The following is a 23,586-nucleotide window of genomic DNA, read 5'->3' on the forward strand; positions in this document are numbered from 1 at the left end:
GAGACTCCTGGTTAAAATTTTCAACAAGTGTTTTTCATTAACCTACTTCCCAAAAAAATGGAAAAACGCTAAAGTAAATCCTATCCTCAAACCTGATAAAAAGTTCTTTTCCCCATTACACAATACAAGTAGGTTTAGAATTTTCCCTACACAAAAATCTCAGAATTGCGGAAGCAAATGATGTCCTCATGGTAATAACCAAATCATATATATAATAGGGCTGAAAAGTCACCACTTGTGGCTGAACACCCAATTTAAATCTTAATAATTTAATTTTAACTCATATTCCAATAAATAGTTATTAGAAAAAAAACGTTCCAGACAGTTATCTGTTGAACACTCTACTGGAGTGAAACGTGAAGAAGTGAAAGTTGCTTTGAAGATACCTGCCCGAAAAATCGAACGTGACGGAGATGTGATAAAGGTGGTAGATGAATTTGTGTACCTCGGATCATAGGTCACGTAGTGTTTTTGTTGGAAACTTACTATGAACTCCATAAAACTCGAGGTCTGTCGAAATTCGCTCCCGTACCAAGTGTACCATATACAAAACGGTGATAAGATAGATTTCTATGATTACGCACAAATCAAATACTGTCGTTTATTGGTTTATTGTCTTCTAGCTTAGCCTAAAATATTAATCGTCGACACTGGCGTCCACCTCAGTGCGGAACCTCAGGCGCACGGAAGTCAGAGAGTAGCACCCCGCAGATAATACTAATCAGTTGAAGCTCGTTTGATCTTCGACACCTTCGTGTCTCATCGATTCAGTCCGGTCAGCTTTTCGCTAATTCTCCAAAGCCATTCAGCCATTGCATCGTCCTTAGCATGTGGATCCAGATCCTTCATCTTACAATCGCTGTAATACTTTCCGGTTGTGCCCGCGATCGTCGGTTCCATCGCACAATACAGCGTCGTCTGGGCTCCCGATTTGGCCGATTTGAAAAACACCCACAGGAACGGTTTTGCCAGGATCCTGCAGTTCAAACGTTACTAGTTTAGTCAGAATTGTTTGAACTGTAATACAGAGTAGCACTTACATCATGCATCGATTGAGATATCTCGTCAGTTCGGTGTTGATCGTCCCCGGATGCAAACAGTAGGTGGTCACTCCGGTTCCACGCAACTTCCGAGCCAAGTGTCTCGAGAACAAAACATTGCACAGCTTGCTCTGCATGTAAGCATCCCAAGGTCGGTACTCTTTCTCGCAGTTGATATCGTCCTTGTCGATGCGACCCCAACGGTGAGCCATACTGGACACCGTAATCACCCTGCTGGGTGCAGTTTTCTTTAGCAGATCCAGCAGAAGATTCGTCAGATAGAAGTGACCCAGGTGATTGGTCCCGAAGTGCAACTCAAACCCGTCCTTTGTGTATCCCTTCGGACATGCCATCACTCCGCCGTTGTTGATCAGTACGTGAAGTCGGCGTTCCATACTTAGGAAGCTGTAAAAAAAGATGTGAACTGTCTCAAATACCACTCTAACTATGGATCTCATTTCGACTTACGTTCTAACAAATTTCCTGATCGACTCCATCGAGGCCAGATCCAGTTCCAAACCGAACACATTTTGACTGCCCGATTTGTCAAGAATTTCCTGACGGGCCTTTTCCATCCGATTGGCATCTCGGCAGCCCATGTAAACCCGAGCACCTCGTTTGGCACATTCCTGAAAAAAGACGGTGATTTGTCAGACCCTCTCTGGTGCATGATTGAACGCATCGGAATAACTTACGACTGCTGTTTCTTTGCCTATTCCCGAGTTTGCACCCGTAATGATTACCACTTTGGCGTCTAGTCGAATGTCTCTGTTTTTGAACTGACCTCCCTGGAAGTATTTCCTGGAAAGAGAAAAAAAAACCAAATCAATAACTCATATAATTGCAATTCTATCATACTTGGACTTAGCAACAAAATATACATTCCCAGGAAGTTGAAACTTACGCGAAGGCATTCCGTCAACTTTCTTATCATGTACATTCTGATTCCAAGGTCGATGCTCCGGGACATTTTCAAAAGAAGAAATTATCGAACTTTGCAAAGAATTTTCTTATTTGGCAAGCAACTTGCAGATGCGGTGAAATAATTGCTTTATCATATATAATAAATAATAATACTTGTACCCTGATTCTACAAGCTCGTCGTTATCTTCTACAGCTTTAAAATTATTGAATGACTACAACCAGGGGCGGCAAGTTCCATGAAATATTGCGGGGGCACAAAAAATTATTACTACAGATCATTGAACTTTGCAATATTTAATGCTTTTTATAAAGGAAAAGGAGCGGTTAGAGCAAATAAAAAACAACCAAGTAAAAATCACAAACATTTCCCCTACTATTTCAGTAATAACCAATATTTGAAAGTGGTAAAGTATAGCACATTTCACACTGTAGTAAATTAGTTTCAAATTTTTTTTTTTTTATTCAATAGTAACATATTTGAAGGCACACTGCTTAAGCTCTTAGATGCCAAGGGCATTTTCTTATTTTAAATTAAAACTAACTTAAAACTAGGGTATTATCATTAGGGTAGTGGCGAATTCCGGTCGCAATGGTCGATTCTACAGATTCAGTCTGCAACTGGCGATCGGCAATGGTCGGTGGATTAAATATGGCATTAGTTTCTTCCAGATGACGATTATACGTTTCAATGGGTCCGCGGGAAACACCCCCAGGTCACAGAGACCCAGCGGGTGGCCCGCATGTTGTTCATCGATTGAAGCAGTTTTCCCGTGGGCGATGCCTTTGCCTAAGAGAATGAAAGAAGTATAGAGAAGTAATTTTGTGGAAAACGGGATGAAAAAGGGGGTATGAGAACGAATGACCAAAAACGATAAAGATCTAATTAGTTGACATCGAGATGGTGGAGAAACGGAGAAAGGGGGAACGAAGAAGTTAGTGACAGCAAAAAGATCTTGTTATTTTATACAGAGATGGTGGACAGGCGAGGGATTTGGAGAATCGGGCGAATGTTAGTCTCGAACCTATAGGTGAAGATTATTCTTAGCCTCGACAAGAGAGAGGAAACTACGGATTACACTTGTATATTAATGTGTTTAAGGTACTGGTATATGAGAAGCATATATAAACTATCCCGACTCGCCAACACATCCCGAACCGGAACATTGGACGGTCTACCTCGGGCCCTAAGGGATTCCAGTAGCTCCGACCTGACGTCGCGATACTCTACGCACGACCACACGACATGCTCGATGTCCTGATAACCGTCGCCACAGGTGCAGAGACCGCTCTCCGCGAGCCCAATACGCCGGAGATGTGCGTTGAAGGTGTAGTGATTTGACATGAGCCGCGACATAACACGAATGAAATCGCGACTCACGTTCATCCCCCTGAACCAAGGTTTCGTCGATACCTTAGGGATAATGGAGTGTAACCATCGTCCCAGTTCGTCATTGCTCCATGAAGTTTGCCAACTTTCGAGAGTTTTCTGACGAGAGATTCTGAAAAATTCATTGAAGCATATTGGTCTTTCATAAATATCACCTTCTAATGCGCCCACTTTAGCCAATGAGTCTGCCTGTTCATTGCCTGGAATGGAACAATGCGATGGGACCCAGACTAAGGATATTAAATAAGACCGTCCAGATAAAGCTCTCAAGTGTTCCCATATTTTCCCCAGAAAATAGGGGGGATACTTTCCTGGCTTCATTGCCCGGAGAGCTTCTATTGAACTTAGACTGTCCGTGACAATGAAGTAATGATCTTTGGGCAAGGTTTCAATGATCTCAAGAGTGTACTGAATGGCAGCTATTTCTGCGACGTAAACTGAAGCTGGATCACTGAGTTTGTAAGAAGCGGTGATGTTTTGATTGAAGATGCCTGCCTGTGGACTCGTTGATGTATGATCCGTCAGTGTAGAATATCTTTTCACAGTTGACTGTTCTGAATTTGTTATAAAAAATATTGGGGGCCACTTGAGGGCGTACGTGATCCGGAATTCCACGAATCTCTTCTCTCATGGATGTGTCGAAAAATACAGTGGAATCAGAAGTATCCAAGAATAGGACACGGTTGGGCACAAACGAAGAAGGGTTAATATGCTGAGCCATGTAATCAAAATACAAGGACATAAAACGGGTCTGAGAATTGAGCTCGACAAGCCTTTCGAAGTTTTCAATCACCTTCGGATTCAAGATTTCGCATCGGATTAGCAATCGATATGAGAGATCCCAGAATCGGGTTTTCAACGGTAAGACGCCCGCCAACACTTCGAGACTCATCGTATGAGTTGACTGCATGCAACCTAAGGAAATACGCAAGCAACGATACTGGATTCTTTCCAGTTTGATGAAATGAGTGTTCGCCGCAGATCGGAAGCAAAAGCATCCATATTCCATAACGGACAATATCGTTGTTTGGTACAACCTGATCAGGTCTCCTGGATGGGCACCCCACCACGATCCGGTTATCGTACGAAGAAAGTTGATTCTCCGTTGGCATTTTTGTTTCAGATATCTAATGTGACATCCCCACGTGCCTTTGGAGTCGAACCAGACCCCGAGATATTTAAATGTGAAGACCTGAGCTATGGTTTCACCCCCTAGTTGAAGCTGTAATTGTGCTGGTTCTCGCTTCCTTGAAAATACAACTAGCTCAGTTTTCTCCGTAGAGAACTCGATACCCATTTGAAGAGCCCATGTCGACAAGTTGTCGAGGGTATCTTGTAATGGTCCTTGGAGATCGGCAGCTTTGCATCCTATAATAGACACAACGCTGTCGTCGGCAAGTTGTCTTAGCGTGCAAGATGTGTTGATACATTCATCAATATTGCTTACGTAAAAATTGTATAAAAGGGGGCTTAAACATGAGCCCTGAGGAAGACCCATGTAACTGAATCGTATTGTCGACAAATCACCATGCGCGAAATACATGTGTTTCTCGGACAATAGATTATACAAAAAGTTATTCAAAATTGGTGAAAGACCATGCTGATGCAACTTCTCAGATAGGATGTTTATGGAAACTGAGTCAAAGGCCCCCTTGATGTCGAGGAAAACTGACGCCATTTGTTCTTTACGAGCAAATGCCATTTGAATTTCTGTTGAGAGCAGCGCAAGACAATCGTTCGTTCCTTTGCCCCTGCGGAAACCAAATTGTGTATCTGAAAGCAAGCCATTAGTCTCCACCCAATTGTCAAGACGAAAGAGAATCATTTTTTCGAACAATTTCCGGATGCAGGAAAGCATAGCAATCGGCCGATACGAATTGTGATCGGAGGCTGGTTTTCCTGGTTTTTGGATGGCGATCACTCGCACTTGTCTCCAGTCGTGTGGGACAATATTACCCGTAAGAAACTTGTTAAATAAATTCAACCAGCGCCTTTTCGCAGGGTCAGGGAGATTTTTCAACAAGTTGAATTTAATTCTGTCTAGCCCCGGGGCTTTATTGTTACACGACAAGAGTGCGAGTGAGAACTCTACCATCGAAAACGGTGTTTCGTTTGTATTTGATGTCGCGGCGCGGGTGGTCTTCTGTTCCGGAACAGAGTCTGGGCATACTTTTTTAGCGAAATCGAATATCCAGCGGTTGGAATATTCCTCGCTTTCATTCGTGGCATTTTGGTTGCGCATTCGTCGGGCTGTGTTCCAAAGAGTGCTCATCGATGTTTCTTTTGATAATCCTTCAACAAACCGTCGCCAATAACCAAGTTTCTTTGCTTTGACTAAGTTCTTCATTTGCTTGTCTAACGCCGCGTAATTCCGATAATTATCGGGTGTTCCATTTTTTCTGAACTTTTTGAACGCTAAATATTTTTCCGCGTTGAGTGATGAGCACTCTTTGTCCCACCACAGGTTAGGAGGACGGATGTTGGTTTTCGCGCCAGGTACACGTTTCGTCTGAGCTTGAGTCGCGGTGTCGAGAATCAAGCCAGCCAACAACGTGTACTCTTCCTCCGGAGGAAGTTCTTGTGTTGATTCTAGTTTCTCAGATATCGAATTTGCGTAGTATTTCCAATCAATATTTCGTGTGAGGTCATACGAAACATTGATTGTCTCCGATGGTCTTAATCCGTAGGCGATTGAAACTACGATAGGTAGATGGTCGCTACCGTGGGGATCGGGGATCACCTTCCACGTGCAATCCAACCGTAGCGAGGTCGAGCATAAGGATAAATCCAGCGCGCTTGGTCTTGCTGGTGGTGCGGGAATCCGTGTCATTTCTCCGATATTCAAAATAGTCATATTGAAGTTATCGCAAAGATCATAGATCGCGGTTGATCTGTTGTCATCATGAAGACAACCCCATCCCGCACCGTGAGAGTTAAAGTCTCCTAAAACTAACGTCGGTGCGGGAAGAAGTTGCATGATACTGCTGAGCCAGTGGTACCCAACTGAGGCTCTAGGGGGAATGTAGATGGAAGCAATGCAAAGGTCCTTGCCTTTCATTGTGACATGGCATGCGACAACTTCAATACCTGGTATCGATGGGAGGTTAATTCGATAGAAGGAATAGCACTTTTTGATCCCCAAAAGTACTCCTCCGTAGGGATCGTCTCGATCCAGGCGAATAATGTTAAAATCGTGGAAGTTCAGGGAAACATCAGAAGTTAGGCAAGTTTCGCACAATGCAAATGCGTCACATTTCAGATTATTCACAAGAATTTTAAAAGAATCTATTTTTGGGATGATACTTCTACAATTCCACTGTAAAACAGTGATTGAATCCGTGACCTCGGTGGATGAGTTAGCCATCGAAGGATACGATCGCTGAAAGAAGGGGCCATTTTGCAGTCAACTGCTTCAAAAAAGTTCTAACTGTAGGTATCAAAGCCATAAACAGGCTTTTAAGAGGATCAGAAATATTGAAGGTGTTAAAAATCCAGTCCACAACATCAGAGAATTTTATGAGCCCAGCACCCAGCTGGTTCTCTGTTGGGTTTTCAGGGGCACTTGGGGATTTTGGTGTCCCGGGAAGTGGTGGGAATTCCTTCTCAGAATTGAGTTTTCCGAGACCAGGAACTGTTTGCTTCGGAGCTTTGTCTCCACTACTTCTAAACATAAATGTTGGAGGCCCATCGGAAGACAACTTCGTACCCTTACTAGGGAGCTTAGGAGAGGATTTGTTTACTCTTTTCCTATAGCTATGAGAGGCCGCTGAAGATGTACCTTCTAATGGGTCGTCAAACTCGCTCTCGTCAGTTGACAAGCAGGTGTAGATGTTCGTTGATTGCTTAGGGGGGGGTGGCACTCTTGAGCATGTCAGCAAAGGAACGCTTGGAGTGTTCCTTCAGGGAACGTTTCAAACCATCCTTGCGCACTTTGTACGCGGGACATGCCATCAGGTCATGCGAACCCTCCTTACAGTAAAGACACTTTGCAGTACCCTTACCGCAGGAGCCATCCGCATGAGCCTCCCCACAATTAGCACAACGGGGCTTATTGCTGCAATGGGACGCTGTGTGTCCCAGTTGCTTGCAGTTGGTGCAGTTCATGATACGTGGAACATAGAGACGAACAGGGAGGCGAACTCGGTCCAGGAGGACGTAGTTAGGTAAAGCCGAGCCAGCGAATGTCACCCGATACGAGTCTGATTGGGGGTATGATTTGGTACCATCCCCCGCGATCGACACTGAATGCAATCGCTTGCAATCCAGTATCTTTACGTTCTTAAGTAGGGGGTTTTTAAAGCAACCCATCCCGTACTTAAGAACGTCATCGCAAGTCAAACTGGCATCGGTGACAACGCCGTCAATTTCGACTTCACGAGCTGGGATGTACACACGGTATTCCCGCGTAAAAAGCTCACCCTGAACGATCTCGTTAGCCTGTTTTGAGCTGGTTAACGAGACCCTAAGCTTGTCCGGGCGTACTTTGTCAATACTCTTGACAGTAGAGTATCGCTTCGTCAGCTCTCGCGATATATGGAGACAATTTAATTTTTTTCCATTTAATTTGGGCCGGAAATAAACCGTGTACGGTCCGGCCGGGAGTGCAAGTCCGTCGGGATAGCTCTTAATGCGAGTTTTGCTATTGACAGTTGTCTCCATTTTATCATCTGGTGGGTCAGGGTTTTGTTTCACAGGGTTTGTCATGGCACGGAATTGTATCCGCACGGGTTAGAAATCTGGGATACCACCAGATAATTTCAAGGACAGAAAAAAGGGAAAGAGAATGATACTTAGCTTAATAATGAATAGCCACCAATGCCTGGCCTTGGCTAATCGGTGTGCTACAAAACTCGGCCGCTGGGGCCACGCGTTGGTTGAATTGTTGTTGTATCTGTGTGCAAAAAACCTCTAAGAGGAAAAAAAGCACACAGCACCGGGTCACGACACTACTCCAAATGTTCACTATTCAAAGTCTATACACTGCACTATTGTATTATGTATGAAAACCTCTCAGCGGAACGAGCACCATTGTCTATTATACAATAACGGTACAATGTCGATTGTCCGATCGCTTTATCACACACGGCACTGGTTTTCAGCGTTTCGCAGTTAACAAAAGCACGTCTGTTCGCTCGGAAGGTTGAAACGGCAATGAGTTTCAAAATTTTAGTAACTTAGTTAAGAAATATGAAGGATTACGGAGACAAACTACGGGGATAACAGAAAAAAGTGATATATCATAAGATATTTGTAGCAAATTTTCTAATATTAATTCCAGTTGCCCAAAAATATTGAGGGGGGGGGGCATGGCCCCTTCAATAAACCTTTGAGGGGGGGGGGGGGTGTTCATAATAGCAATAGGCGTCTGCTAGACCTTTACTTCGTCAGTTAAGGACTTTCTGCCTTGATTATACTAACGAAAGCTCCTACAACACTTGTTAAAATTTGTAACCATCATCCATCGCTTCACAAATATTTATTCGTGACCAATCATCTATCATCTTCAAGAAGGATGGACCTTTTCTTAATTGGCTGTGTCCATATTTAACCGATCGCGTCATGTCAGTGAAAAAAAGGAGATTGCATTACATCTCCATTTACTGTCAGCTCCAGAGTTCCTCAAGGAAGTCATCTTGGACCATTTATATTTCAACTTTACCTAAACGATTTAAACATTTTGCTAAAATGCGTGAAGTTATTGTATGCTGATGATTTCAAACACTTTCACCTTATCAAAACCTTCGAAGACGCCAGATTCAGGCAGTCGCAACTAGACATTTTACCGAACTGGTTTTAGAGTAAACCGAATGATTAAATTATTTCATTCATTCGCGAACGTTCTACGATTGTACGACTACACGATCTTACAAACTGTTCTTAGACGAGAATCGTACATTGAAGACTTGAGAGTCCTCTTGGATTAGAAAATTAATTGCAAACAATACATTGAATATACTATCAATAAAGCTTCGAAGCTGTTAGGGTTCGTCTTTCGTGTGAATCGTTGGAAGCTCACAGATCTCGATCTACTGTCCGTTCGTAGAAATGTATTCAAACCAGTTTTCATTGTTGATCTCTTCTCCAATCACTGTTTATTCACTGTTCAAGTCAGTTCGACTATCATGTAACCGGTGATACTATCAGGAAATTGTTTTTTCGAACACCATTTAAAAATTTATCATTAGTTTTAAGAATTTAGATATGTAATTATAATAGTTAATAACACGAAAGGTATCATTTGGATATTCTGTAATCTGGTGGTACAAAAGATGAGGAGGTTTTATGCCTACTGGAGACATAGTGATAGATTCATAATCGCCCTTATTCTGAATAACGACGTATTGATTTTTCGATCGAATCATAGCTACCTTTGATTTTGCTAGCGTTATGGGGAATACAAATGAAATACGAGCGAAAAACCGATACGACGTTATTCAGAATAAGGGCGAATAACTTTTCTTCAGCGGGTTTCGCCCTACTCCAGAAATAAATAAATAAATCAATTCTGGAGCAATAATCGGTGCGATTAGCACGGAAGATCATCAAAATAATCGTCTCTTGCCATCGTCATAAGGAAGCACAAAGGTCAACGCTGTATTGGCTTGATCTAGCATCCGGCCACTACTCTCTAAACCTGCTAAAGCATAACAAGCCAATGGTGTCAATTTAGTGCCAAAAAATGTGAGAGACATAACTGGATGTCGTGAATACCAATAAAACTGACACGCTTCCTTCACACTTCCGAATATCAGTTAGTTGATCGATTGTGTGAATTGTGCAAAAATTCCCCAACACTACTAGAATTTGAAACCATGCAACTACACCAAAGTACGGCTGAGCTACATCAAACATTCTGACAATTTTTATAGTTCCTTATAATAAAATAATGGCGGTTCTGGAAAGAACCGTTTATAAAGGCGTTCGTATTGGAAAGTGACGAGTTGAACTCAAATAATTTTGGTTCAAAATTCAGGTCCTGAACTCAATTACAGAAATTAATACCAAAAATAACCAGTTACCGAATCCAAGCACAAAACTTTGTTCCTGAATTCAGCTCCAAAATGCAGTTTCAGAATTTAGGTCCAGAATTCAGTTTCAAAATTGAGTTCCGGTTCCAGGTCTAGATTTTGATTGCATAGTTCTGATTCAAAATCCAGGTCCTAAATTAAATTCCAGAATTTAGTACAAAAAATGAGTTCCAGATTCCAGGTTTGTATGTCAGTTTCAGAATCCGGATACAGTATTCGATTCCGGAATGCAGGTCCAGAACTCAATTCTATAATTCAGCTTCAGAATTGAAATATAAAATTACAGAGTTTAGACCCAGAATTACAGAATTCAGGTTCAAAATTCAACTTCGGAATCTAGATCCAATTAAAGAAACTAGATCCAAGTTCTATTTTCTGATTCAGAATCTAGGCCCTGAATTACACACCAAAATTTAGTGGTAAATTGAGTTCCAGACCTCAGGTTCATATTTCAATCCTAGAATCAGGATCCTGGATGCTGGTTTAGAACTCGATTCGTCATCTGAAATCAATCTAAAATGATGGCCGAACCTTCTCGAGTTCCGGAAAAGGGAGAAAGAAAGAGGCGAAAGGGAGAGTATGGCGGAAGTAAGACGATTAGGAGAGTAAGAGCAGAGATCATCGGGCAGTCGTGAAAGAAAAATACCGCGTGGGCCGAGCCATTCCGTTATTCTTTTGGGAAGAAATCATCAGTGGAAACTGCACTTACGGAAGATCCGCACTTGTCCGGAAAGTAAAGATATCGGAGTTGACGAAGGTGCCCAGGTATCCCGCACGAAATCGAATCGGCGAGCTCCATGCTGGTGGTCGCCGAGTTCACGCTATTGCCGCACCACACGCACCGGCAGGAAGGTAACCAAAGTTTTGGAGGTGAGGACTCAAGTGAGGTCCGGCGGGTTTACCCCCGCTTGCTTGAGCTCCAAAATCCGATGTGTTGCCGCTCCGGTAGCGAGCACGAGGGACGTCGGTATTAATCAAGACGAAAAGGAAAGATTCTCGAAGGATGTTTGTAAGCCCACGAACCACTGCTGGCCAGATAGGATCGCATCCGATTACGAAGGTGTACCACTACAAAACTACAGGTAAAGGACGAGATTTACTCTTACCACTCGCATGAAGTTGAAGGACTCTTCATTGTTGCTGCACGGCCGTACCAAATTCCTTCCCCTCTCCCTTTCCCGGTTATGTAAACTATTGTTCATAAAAATGTAAACTGGATTTTCTTGTGTTTGTGCCACTTTTCATACTACGAGAGCCTTGGTTTTCCTTCTGGTTGGTCTATTTTGAATCTATTTCGTCGAAAAAACCAAAAGGGTAAGTGTGTCCTCCCGGAGAAAGTGAGAAAGCCGATCCTGAGAAGGGTATTCGACGGGCTAGCCTGGAACCACGAAAACTAACAATTTGACAGCTGTCTGATTATTAGTTTGTGAGATATTGCATTTTGAGTGAAGCTACTTTTGTTATTGTGAAAAAAATGCGAAAAAAGGAATTTCGTGTGTTGATGAAACACTACTTTTTGATGAAAAAAAGTGCCGCCGATACCAAAAAAAATGGCTTGATGAGAGTTATCCAGACTCTGCATCGAGCGAAGCAACAATTCGTAAGTGGTTTGCAAAATTTCGTACTGGTCATATGAGCACCGAAGACGATGAACGCAGTGGACGTTCAAAAGAGGCTGCTACCGATGAAAACGTGAAAAAAATCCACAAAATGATTTTCAATGACCGTAAAGTGAAGTTGATCGAGATAGCTGACACCCTAAAGATATCAAAGGAACGTGTTGGAAATATTATTCACGAATTTTTGGATATGAGAAAGCTTTGTGCAAAATGGGTGCCGCGTGAGCTCACAATCGATCAAAAACAACAACGAATTGATGATTCTGAGCAGTGTTTGGAGCTGTTATATCGAAATAAACCCGATTTTTTTCGTCGATATATAACGATGGACGAAACATGGCTCCATCACTTCACTCCGGAGTCCAATCGACAGTCAGCTGAGTGGACTGCACGCGATGAACCGAACCCAAAGCGTGGAAAGACTCAACAATCGGCCGGTAAGGTTATGGCGTCTATATTTTGGGATTCGCATGGTATAATTTTCATCGACTACCTTGAAAAGGGAAAAACCATCAACAGTGACTATTATATAGCATTATTAGAGCGTTTGAAGGACGAAATTTCAAAAAAACGGCCTCATTTGAAGAAGAAAAAAGTTTTGTTTCATCAAGACAAGGCACCATGTCACAAGTCGATGAAAACCATGCTGAAATTGAACGAATTGGGCTTCAAATTGCTCCCTCATCCACCGTATTCTCCAGATTTGGCTCCCAGTGACTTTTTCCTGTTCTCAGACCTAAAGAGAATGCTCGCTGGTAAAAATTTTAGAAGCAATGAAGAGGTAATCGCTGAAACTGAGGCCTATTTTGAGGCAAAGGACAAATCGTACTACAAAAATGGTATCGAAAAGTTGGAAGATCGCTATAATCGCTGTATCGCCTCTGATGGCAATTATGTTGAATAATAAAAACGAATTTTGGCAAAAAAAATGTGTGTTTCTATTAAACGATACGAACTTTTCAGCCGAACTGTTAAATACCAAAAATTAGATCCAGAATCCATTCGATTCCGGAATGCAGGGCCAGAACTCGATTCTACACTTCAGTTCCCGAGTTCAAATGTAAAATTACATAATTTAAATGCAAAATTCTGGGTTCAACTCCAGAACGTTGTTGCAGAATCCAGCTCAAGAATTTGATTCCTGTATTCACTTTCAAAATTTAGATCCAAAATTTCAGGATTCAGATGAAAAATTCAAAGTTCAGTTCCAGAACTTTGTTGAAAAATCTAGAATCAGAATACAAACCCAAAATTCAGCTTCGAAATCTAGATCCAGAATTCAGTTTCAGAATTAAATTTCAGAATCCAGGTTCATATTTCCAGAATCTAAATCCAAAACTAAGTTCCAAAATGATTTCAGGTCATATTAATTCACTTCGATTTTTCTGCTATGCTTGAACCGTATTTCACATATCTTGATTTGAGCAATATTATCTTTAAAGCTACTGTAAAATTTCATCCGGATCTGCCTTCCAATCGGAATCCCGCAGTTACAGGGCGATGAGTGTCAAGGTTTTCAAATCGCCATATAGAATAACTAGAGTGACTATAATCAGAGTGACGACAGCTGTTCGTTTGGAATGACAGCTACCAGTTCCAAACGAGCAGACGACCTGTCAGTTCAGTGTAAAGCTAATGGAATGGTTTGAATTTGTTGCCAACATTACGGATGAGAAGTCGTCACTCTGGTGATAGGCACTCTAAGAATAACAATATGTATAACACCGAAAGAAAAAGAAAACACAAAACGAACGATGCGTGCTTTGTTCTATTTGGTACACGCTACGAAGAAATTGAAACGGTTTGGGATGTCTGCTACTAGTGTGTAATATTGGTAAAAGACGGTGCTGCGGTTGATAAAAATTTTAGCTGTTCTATGATAAGTGCGATCGAAAGAATAAACGAATGTCATTGAATTCAAATTTATTTGGAAAAATATGAAATTTTCACATCCGGTAGTGCAGTAATACCGTGCCGGTGGTGTAATGATGTCAACAATAATAATAAAAGTAATAATTCTACCACATGTTTTATGCTGCTGATTCATGCTGTTTCTTGACTTACATATGCAGAAGTAACAGAAACGCAGATTCGCTTCGTTTGTTAGATTTCGTTTAATTGGTTTAATCGAAATAGAGCATGAGATAGAAGGTCTAGGGATAACTAGGTTCAAAACTGTTCCAATTTTTAAGTCTTATTTGTTGCTGGCAAACAAACCAACTTCGGCTATTCCGGTCATCTGAATCCTGTTTCGGGAGTATTGGAAATAGTGATCAAAAACTGTAAAAAGGACTTCACTCGCTTTTCATACAGTTTCATACGGAATTCCAAAATTTGTTGTGGATAATACTTCCTTTTCCGGAACTACAGCGTAAACAGGATTTGTAGAGTTTGTTAGATTAAGTCCGGACAAATTTTCCTATTTCTATTCAATGAATTCTACAGCTATGATGTTATGAGTAATATGAGAAAGGCATCATTACACCACTAGGTGGATTAAAACAGGTTGTTATATTCTGGTTCAAACCTGCAATTTGGTAATTTTATTTTAAAGATTACTGAGTGTCATTTCATACGATTAAATACCAATCAAATCCGTTATTAGATTTAATAAGCACCAAAACTTCTTACTTTTTTGTTAAAATTTTAACATTATTTCGAGTGGTCTGTTATTGTTATTGACAACTTTGCTTTGTGATTTGACAACAATCGAAAATTAAATTAATTCACCATTAATAACAATTCCTGGAATCTGAATATCTAACGTAATTTGTTCACCTGGTGTTAATTGTGATGTAATAACTCGCCAATATAACGCACCTAACCAGATAACTACCGTAAATTTAACATCTGGAAAGATGTACTACTTGGGCTTCATTAAACGAATCGGAGTGCTCGTCATGGCTTCATTGTTAAGTATTTCACTACTGCTTAAACACCGACCACCAACGGATAATTCGTAACCCATCCGTAAACAATCAGCCTACTATGATTGACAAGCCAACATAACGCTGATTCATCAAGCCGTCAGCCGTTATCAAATTGTTTCACGCTTTGTCGAGCAAAGTATAGTTAAACTATCATCAAAAAAGGAAAAAAAAAACAAAGCACCGTAACTAGCAGAATGCATTATATTTTTTTTTTGTGGCGGAAAACATGGAATCATCTGGAGTCTGGATTAGTCTGTGTGTATGCGCATCGCTCATCTCGTCGTAACAACTCATCGCCGTTGTGGTGGCACGAGCCCGTTTCGCGCCGAATCGCCGACCACACAGCGATCACTAAAGTCTAGCCTGTCAGCATTCCGTCGTCACTTTCTCGTCCCTGCGGTTCGACGGCACGGACACCCAGTCGGAGTACAACGGCATAACTGGTGAAACGGCAGCCCGGTGTCTACAATTTTCCGCAGTAGAACAGGAGCCTGCTTGATTAAATGAATGTAATTATTTTATTAGTACTGGGTAGGAGCGCGGCGCATCGAGGAAAATGGTATTGTTTTGCTTCCCTATAATTAAAGCCTACTGCGAGCAAACAAGCGAGAACAAGTAAGTCGATAGCGGGAGTAGATTTGCCAGCTAGTGCGCTTATCGTTCGTAGTTCATCTAGATCTGCGCATGCCCTTCCTACTGTTGCCTAGCAGCGCGGAACACGCATTTGCAGTCATGATATCGGCTTTATCAGACATTGTAATTTGTTTTTTTTTTGTTGAGTTCCAATTTCCTTTCCCTTCTAAACCCCAACATCACCTACACGCATAAACTTCTACTTGACACGACATCGTATGGAAATTAGCAATTATGTCCAACAAATTGAACTGTGTATCTGTTTTCAACATCCGGTTGAGACTTAATATTTTGTTGTTAGAATTTTTTCGATTCTTCTATCTGATCGACTTAACTCAGGGTTTGTCAATGATTAGAGTTTCCAATATGAAATCGGCTGATGCTTTTCACCTCACAAGTATCTTAAATCGAAAATGTTTTGTAATTGAGTTAAAAAGTTAACAATGCAGGTGGGTAATATCAGAGACATAACCGGATTGACGTTAATAATAATACCATTGGCTCGCTGAAACTCAAACTAAGCCCTTATTATTATAGTTGTTTTAACCTGAAGGTTATCCGCCTCTTCGGACCAGTAAACTCAAAAGACATCGACTAACCCATTGGCATATTGTCGCAAAACTGAAATGTAGAGGCGCTGCTTGTTTAAAGATGATACTTTCAGCAAGAGCTGTCAAATCGGTAGGAAAATTTCTAATTACTCCACCTTTTCAACGATTTCTTTTGAAAACGGGCAAATTCATTTGAAAAATCATAGTAGAAGTTGAAGAAAAAGTTTTTACTCTGAGGTGGTAATGTTGATCTTAGTTCATTGTTCGAAATCTACGGGTTATTCAGAATGGAGCATTAAACTTGGTTTGATAGCATATTTCAAATGCCTGAAAATAACAAATAAAGTATCCATAATAAATAGTACTCAATTGCTATACATTCTAGTACTCGAGAAATTAACATTACACTGGTTTTTGTTTAAAAAAAATGTCGATCCGAAAAAAACCTAGCCTTACCCAATTTCACACTTTTCTGAAGATTTTCCATGTTTAATCGTAGTTTACACTAAGAAAAAGTAGTAGTAATCACTTTGAAATCGATTTTCTTCTACTCCGAGTGTACTTTTATTGCTGATATCTATTTGTACTATTGAATAAACGATAAAAATGTTGCAAATCACTACTGCCGATATGAAAATTTCCGAAAGAATCCTCCTTTTCTTGGTTCCATTTTTCATTGGCAAGTGTCGCTACCGGTAAATCAGCTTTGCGACAATGTGCCAATCACGCTATACCCGTCTCCTGACTGTAAAGAACACAGGGCAGTTTCCAACTTTTGTCTAATACGTCAATGAGGATATTGGGTCAGGCTGCAATTATAGTATTGCTTAAGTGAGATTAAATTTCACCTCTGTTAAGGGCACCAGGTTTTATCAGTTTTAATTTTCGAAATATGCAGATTTTTATTTCTAATACTTAGCATCCCTGTTTTCGCACTATAATGTCCTTAGAGATATGGGTGAATAGTCGTTATCAGGTTTCGCCAACACAAAAATAACTTGTGAACTATGAGGTGCAAAGTCTTGTTTCATGAATGGAAATCTCGGCAGTGATTTTTTTCAGTTACTGAATCTATTTCAGAAAATCTCTTGAGCTGACTTTTTCACGAGTGATAATGAAATGAACTTTTTCTGGTCAGGATTTTCCCAAAACTGATTTCAAACACACGCTGACGTTTTGTGAGCCGTTCCGAATGATATATTACATTCCCAGTACCGAGCATCGGTTCAAAAGTTGATTTTCACAGTGATACAGTGATGATTAAGTTAAGCAAAAAAAAATTCAATCGTTTTTCTGTCAAGGCCAGAAAATTGCGAGTGTTATTCAACTACTGTATTTTGAACAACTTTAATTCAATTTAGGCAACCATGCTCCACTTTCAAACAATCGCATTCTGATTTGAATCAATTACGCCGCCCTGATTCGAAACAACTTTTGTTTTGTTTGATAGCCAAGCTATCATTTTTTGTTGTTCCAATGATTTTTCTACATGCAACATGTCCGGATTACTTGAACACTAAATCTTATGAATGAAAACGACATATTCGTTAACATCATGAGTAATTTTTCAATAAAATTCCTAACCCTGTTTTGTTTCGTTGTTTACATGCTGCGATCCTATAAACCGTACCTAATTACGTGAGAAAATTTCAAACACAATCGAAGAAGGCGTTGATAATCACCTACGGTGACTGCCGTTGGTGTTTATCGTGTTTGTTAGAACATTTACTTTGAAATTTACGAATATCTTGGTATTGTTGTTTTAGGATTACAAACTGAACTGATATTCAAATTTACGGAATTATTTCCAAACATTCAGAAGTTAAAATTTCAGCAAAAAATGAATTTTTTAAAATTTGTTTTCGATCAAGAAACAATAACAAGTCTTTGATAATATAATAACGAAGATATTTTTTCAATCACAGGCAAAGTTTTTTTTCCATCGTCACTTGGAATTAAGCGGTGTCTATTCTAACAAATTGGTAAAGACACCGCACAAAAACTATGGAAGAAATTCCGCTTTTTCATTATGAAACGCGTGACATAAGATGAGTCTAACTCTCAAAAAATGAATGTTTTTTTTCTTATTTACAGCATGCAGAATGCCTACCCAATATAAAATGAAGGCTGGTAATGCTAAATCTGTGGTCACCCAAAAATTTTGAACCAGCCATGAAATGTATCAAAGAAGGACAGTACACACTTAGATATTTTCCCGAATCTAGTCAAAACTTTACCGAGGTTTGAACAGCCGAGTGCTCGGCAAACATTAAAACAACTGAAACTTTCGGCAATTTTCATTTGACAGGAATTTGCATTCACCGAGATTTTCAGTGTGGGGAAGACTACAAATTACTTCGTCGCTTTTGAAAAGAAATTACCGAAATTGTCACTGTTAATGCATGCAAGCTATTGACGAGATTTCAAGCTATAAAAAAAGGAAATAATCACTGCAGTTAAAAGTCGTTATCATAGATTTATTGATTACAACATTATGTTGGCGGTTAAAATTATAGGTTCGGAAACAATTTATAAGATGACTAAAATACTGTAAAACACATACACAGTAGAATGGATGCACTTTCAAGTCATTTCCTGTAGGGAACACAATTTAGAATTCTCTAAGGGATTTCATGTCAAGAATAATCGCCAAACATTGAACAAATTTAATCCTAATATCACGAAACATATCGCTTAACCACATAATCTCATCAGACTTAGTTTTTAGTTGCAATTGATACCACCTATGAGCGCCTGAACTTATTCACATCGCTCAGTTTTGCACCGAAGAAAAATGTTTACTTCGATGAATCACCGAATTTCGGTTGCCTAAAAGCTGTTTACCGAGATTTCGGCAAATTTGTATAATTAATTTGCAGATTTCGGTAATACGACCATTTGCTGGCAAACACGGTAATTTGCAGAACCAAATATCAGTACATCATTTTAAATTGCCGAGATTAATTGCTTATTTTTTGTTTCTAATAACTTATCGACATAATTATTAATTTTTCTCCGAATAAATATATTGGATTAATATGTGATGTTTGTAGTATTTTCAGAAATATTCTTAGAAAAGGTCTTTAAGGACTGTCCCAGAAAGTATGGACGCAACCAAAAACCGCTGCCATTTCGCAATGGTTCAGGATCTGTCAATTTTCATGGCTGCGTCCTGTTGTTTACACTCTTCTCTAACCACTTGTGCAGTTGTTTATTCGTTTTCATTAGTTTGTTTTGAAATGCGTGGACTTTCAGCAGAACAACGTCGAAAAATTGTGTACAAATGGTGCACAGAACGCGGACTGTCAATGAGAAAGATAGCAAAAATGGAAGGAGTAAGTGAAAAAACCGTGCGAAATGCAATCAGGAAGTTACAATTACGGTTACAAATCCTTGCCGGGATCACAATAGTATACGGGTGCGAGAAGTGTCGAAAAATTTTGTAAGAAAGCTATGGCAAGCAATTTGTAGCTGCGGTAAGATTTCGAAACCCTTCATCACCACTGCTTCAATGAACAATGAAATATACATCAAGGATTGTTTACAAAAACGACATCTACACATGATTCGAAACCACAAGGATCCTGTTTGCTTCTTGCCACTACTCGAAATCAACGGTAGAATGGTCTACTACCAAAAATGTCACTTTCGTCCCAAAAGACATGAATCCACCAAATTGCCCACAACTTCGACCAATTGAGGAATTTTGGGCATTAACGAAGGCACAGCTTAGGAAACATGTTCCGGCAGCCGAAACCATTCAACAGTTCGAAAAAGATTGGAAAAAAGTGTCAAAACTTGTCGCCAAGATCTCTGTGCGGAATTTAATGAGGAACGTTCGCAAGAAGGTGCGCCAGCTAGTCTACAATGGCTAAATAGCAAATGCTGAGAATAATATTCTGTTGTTGTAGTCTAATATTATCAGTATATCAAATAAAATTTGAATATCTAACACTTGTGAATTATTTACAGCGAAATCGAAGTGCGTCCATACTTTCTGGAACAGTCTTTACTGCCTGTTCATTTTTTTTAATTCAAAAAAAAAGTGCGACATCTCTTCCCACTTTACCCTACACTCTAAACGAAAAATTAAACGTATAAATGAGGTGTCACTCGTGCAACTGAGCAATGACACACTCCCGGCAAAGTTACCTGTATGCATGATCGCAGCATGCTGTGCGTTTGGCTGTCAGCTTTCGTTTGTTTACTTGTTTGTTCGGTTGAAATTCTGCGTTTTCAAAATGTCGCGTATTGAAAAGGACAATTAAAGTTCTGAACACATGGCGGGTATTACTATGCGAAAATTGGCGAAGCGGTTTGGAATTCATCATGCCAGTGTTAAAACCATCATTAATAAGTTTGGGGAACACTATTCTTTGGATGAGCTATCAGGAAGAGGCAGAAAACCCGGTTCTTCCAACCAGAAACTGAACCAGAAAGTGGCATCTCTAATCATGAAGAACAATTCAATGTCAATACGTGATTTGGCCAAAAAAGCAGAAACTAGTGTCGGAATGATCCAGCGTATCAAGAGGTGAAATCACCTTAGGACCTACAAGAAGTAGAAAATCTCTAAAAAAAAAGTGTAGAAAAGAAGAAGCGATCAGTAACAAGGGCCCAGAAATTGTATTCGCGTCCTTTGCAGTGTCCGGATGTATGCGTTTTGATGGACGATGAGACTTATGTAAAGTAGAACTCAAAAATCCTTCCAGGTCCACAATACTTTACTGTCATCGTTGGGGAGGATGTGAGCGATGCGGACAGGTCGATTCGAATGGAGAAATTCGGTCGAAAGTCTTGCGAAAAAGGGTATAAATTTCGTTGAGAAAAATATCAATCCACCAAATTGTCTTCAGCTTCGACCCATCGAACGTTATTGGGCAATCGTGAAGGGGGTCTTCAAGAAGGGCAGCTGTGACCATGCAGGAGTTCAAACAAATTTTTTTTTCAAACGTCTAAAAAATGCTTTGTAACACTTGTCCGAAACTTGATGAAGAGTGTTCGATCAAAAGTTCGAAAATTCGTGAAGGTTTTCATTATGCTCAAGTTTAACCTCGTACAATAAAGGATCAATTTTTAGTTTGAATAAAATACCGTTTTTCATCATTATTTGAAAGAATGATGCCCAGGTTAGCCCCGGTCTCCCCTATGTAATACTGATAAATTGTTGAATTTGGCCCTAATTATATTTTTTGTTGTTAGTTTATTGATTTAAGAAAAGTTACAATTTTCTTAATGAATAATTCGTCGAATTTCATTCGACAATATATGAAAAAAATTTTTGATCATTACCCGCATTCCGCTATTGTTGATTTTTCAAGATAAAATCTTTTAATGTCTCCTTAAAAGCTGAAATTTAGCAATGATTTTTCTGATTTTCCAAAGTGGTTGGATTGAGATCAAATGCTCTACAGCTATTGAAAATGTTTTTGTTGTAAAAAAATATCAGCGCTTATTTTAAAGGAATCCTTTTCTCCATTACCAACACCCTCTTTCACATAGAAAATCTTCCGACATAAAAAATCACTTAACTGAGCAAAACAAACCATTGTTCGATGCTTAATAAACAACGAATCAGCGCGATCACGGTTGAGTTTGAATATCACCTGTACTATCGGCTGATCGATCGATCGATACGATTTTTATACGCGTTGAAATGTAAACTAAAAATAGCTGATAAAAATGCAAGGTATTTTAAAACAGACCCGCAGCTGCCAGCTGAACAAATTCCCACCACGGTTCCCGGTTGGTAACGTCACTATTATTTAGAACGAGTTATTTCGTTGTGTTGCACCCCGTAACTCGTTATAAATAATAGGCCTCATTGCAATGAAGCAAAAAAAGCCATGATCGGTATCGACTAAATTGGACCACTTCTCAGTCCATGCTTCCGTGATAGGATTCGTGTCACTTTTAGCCAAACACAAAAATATGAATGGCACATTTTTGGCCTAGACCTTGAAGGATTAAGCGATGCTTATTAAACTGTGCGATTTCGGTGTTGTTTAGATCTGTATTCAATCCCCAGACTAATGGAGCCATATTTGCGCGTTAGAGGAACTTGAAACTTCTATTTACGGATGAGGAGCGGGTCAAACAAACGTACTCATTTGCAAATTCCTTTGAGCGTAAAAAATGGCCTTTAACGTTGCCAGACACCTTACCTTACGAAGTAAACGAGCGCGAAGCTGAGTATTCCGGCGGCCAGGCAAATGCTGACGATCATAAATGTATCATCGTATTTGTGGGTCATCGTAGCTCTGACGTCGCTGGTTGGCTCGTTCGGTCATCCGTTACGTATCGGCTTTCAAAAATACGTAGCACACTTTTGGCTCTCGGACAACAATTCACCCCCACTTTACACTTTACTTTCACCTAATCTCAATGAACTGTATTGTTATCGATTTTTTTTTCTAGAATTCACTTTTTACACTAGACTACTTGGATCACAGTTTCTCAACCCTTTGACATATTTCACTGTTACGCGTCGAGAACGAAAATCTCTAATCACATCTTCCGAATAAAACAACTGTGCATACACCGAGCTTAAAGCTCCACACAATCGGTCGCAGTGCTCCTCATCACCACCAACCGGCTTCGACTTCCTTTCAATGTCACTAATTTGCTATTGCAAATCACATCACGTCCCGGTTTGTTCCGAGTGAGCAAAAATTTACGGTGGTGCTTCGCGAACGGCGGTGATAGCAATTACAGCCCGAAGCTGAACATCATCAACATTTTCGATAAAAATTCAGTTGCCACAACAACCGGAAGGTTACGTTTTTCATTGCCAAAAACAAAACAGCAAAACTTCTCCACGTGATCGCAAATATTACTCCATCGAGTCCACCGATAGGAGAGAAAAGCCCGATTTGGGACTGACTGAGGGAGAAGAAATGACGGTTAGACTTCTGTTCCGGCGCGGCAATTCGAATCGACCGCTCTGCCCGTGTCGAGTGCTATCGCACAAATGAGCCGTTCGTGCAAGGGGCGCACGTGCCGAAGCATTTCACAGTGCTAACTAATGCGAACTACTGATGTTCAGCCTTTTTCAGGTTGTGCGATTTTGTTCGTACTTAAGCAAACTGCTTGGAGAACAAATGTACTGATTGTTTCACCTCAAATGTCCTGTGACAAAACGGACACTTTGCAACATCTAGCATTTTGAATATAACATTCGTTCTACTGCCCACCAAGTAGCAAAAAATTATTAAGATTCTCCGGCAATCGAATCATCATTTTACAGTGACTTATATAAATTAAAATATAAAATAGATAGAAATGGCACAAAAAATAATTTTCTTCCCAATCCCAACCCGGTGAAAATTAATTGTTAATTCAAGATCCTATCGATCAAACATTATGGTAAGTAAAATAGAAGTCAATAGAGACACAACGAAATTCAACACACAATTGCTCAACCGGCGAATTATAGAGAGATCGCCTGGTAGGGGAAATAAGTTTTTGTGTGCGA

General features: G+C 40.1%; 1 protein-coding gene across 1 annotated transcript; it reads right to left on the reverse strand.

The window, feature by feature from the left end:
- Positions 1-587: 587 nt before the first annotated feature.
- On the reverse strand, positions 588-23,117 carry LOC131436510 (retinol dehydrogenase 12-like). Its single transcript, XM_058605252.1, has 5 exons — positions 22,277-23,117; positions 1,736-1,841; positions 1,509-1,669; positions 1,041-1,445; positions 588-976 (listed from the first exon to the last, which is right to left on the reverse strand). The coding sequence occupies exons 1-5, from the start codon at positions 22,363-22,365 to the stop codon at positions 760-762; spliced, it is 978 nt and encodes a 325-aa protein (XP_058461235.1). The 5' UTR covers positions 22,366-23,117; the 3' UTR covers positions 588-759.
- Between the last annotated feature and the right edge of the window lie 469 nt (positions 23,118-23,586).

Source organism: Malaya genurostris, chromosome 3 (genome assembly GCF_030247185.1).
Source record: "Malaya genurostris strain Urasoe2022 chromosome 3, Malgen_1.1, whole genome shotgun sequence".
NCBI classification, from domain to species: Eukaryota; Metazoa; Arthropoda; class Insecta; order Diptera; family Culicidae; genus Malaya; species Malaya genurostris.

Bases quoted from the DNA above. Each gene is read 5' to 3' on its own strand.
- LOC131436510 (XM_058605252.1), bottom strand. From the start codon at position 22,365: ATGACCCACAAATACGATGATACATTTATGATCGTCAGCATTTGCCTG. The intron at 1,842-22,276 runs GTAAGGTGTCTG...TTCTCTTTCCAG, and splicing joins GCGCTCGTTTACTTCGTAAG to GAAATACTTCCAGGGAGGTC. The intron at 1,446-1,508 runs GTAAGTCGAAAT...CTTTTTTTACAG, and splicing joins ATCAGGAAATTTGTTAGAAC to CTTCCTAAGTATGGAACGCC.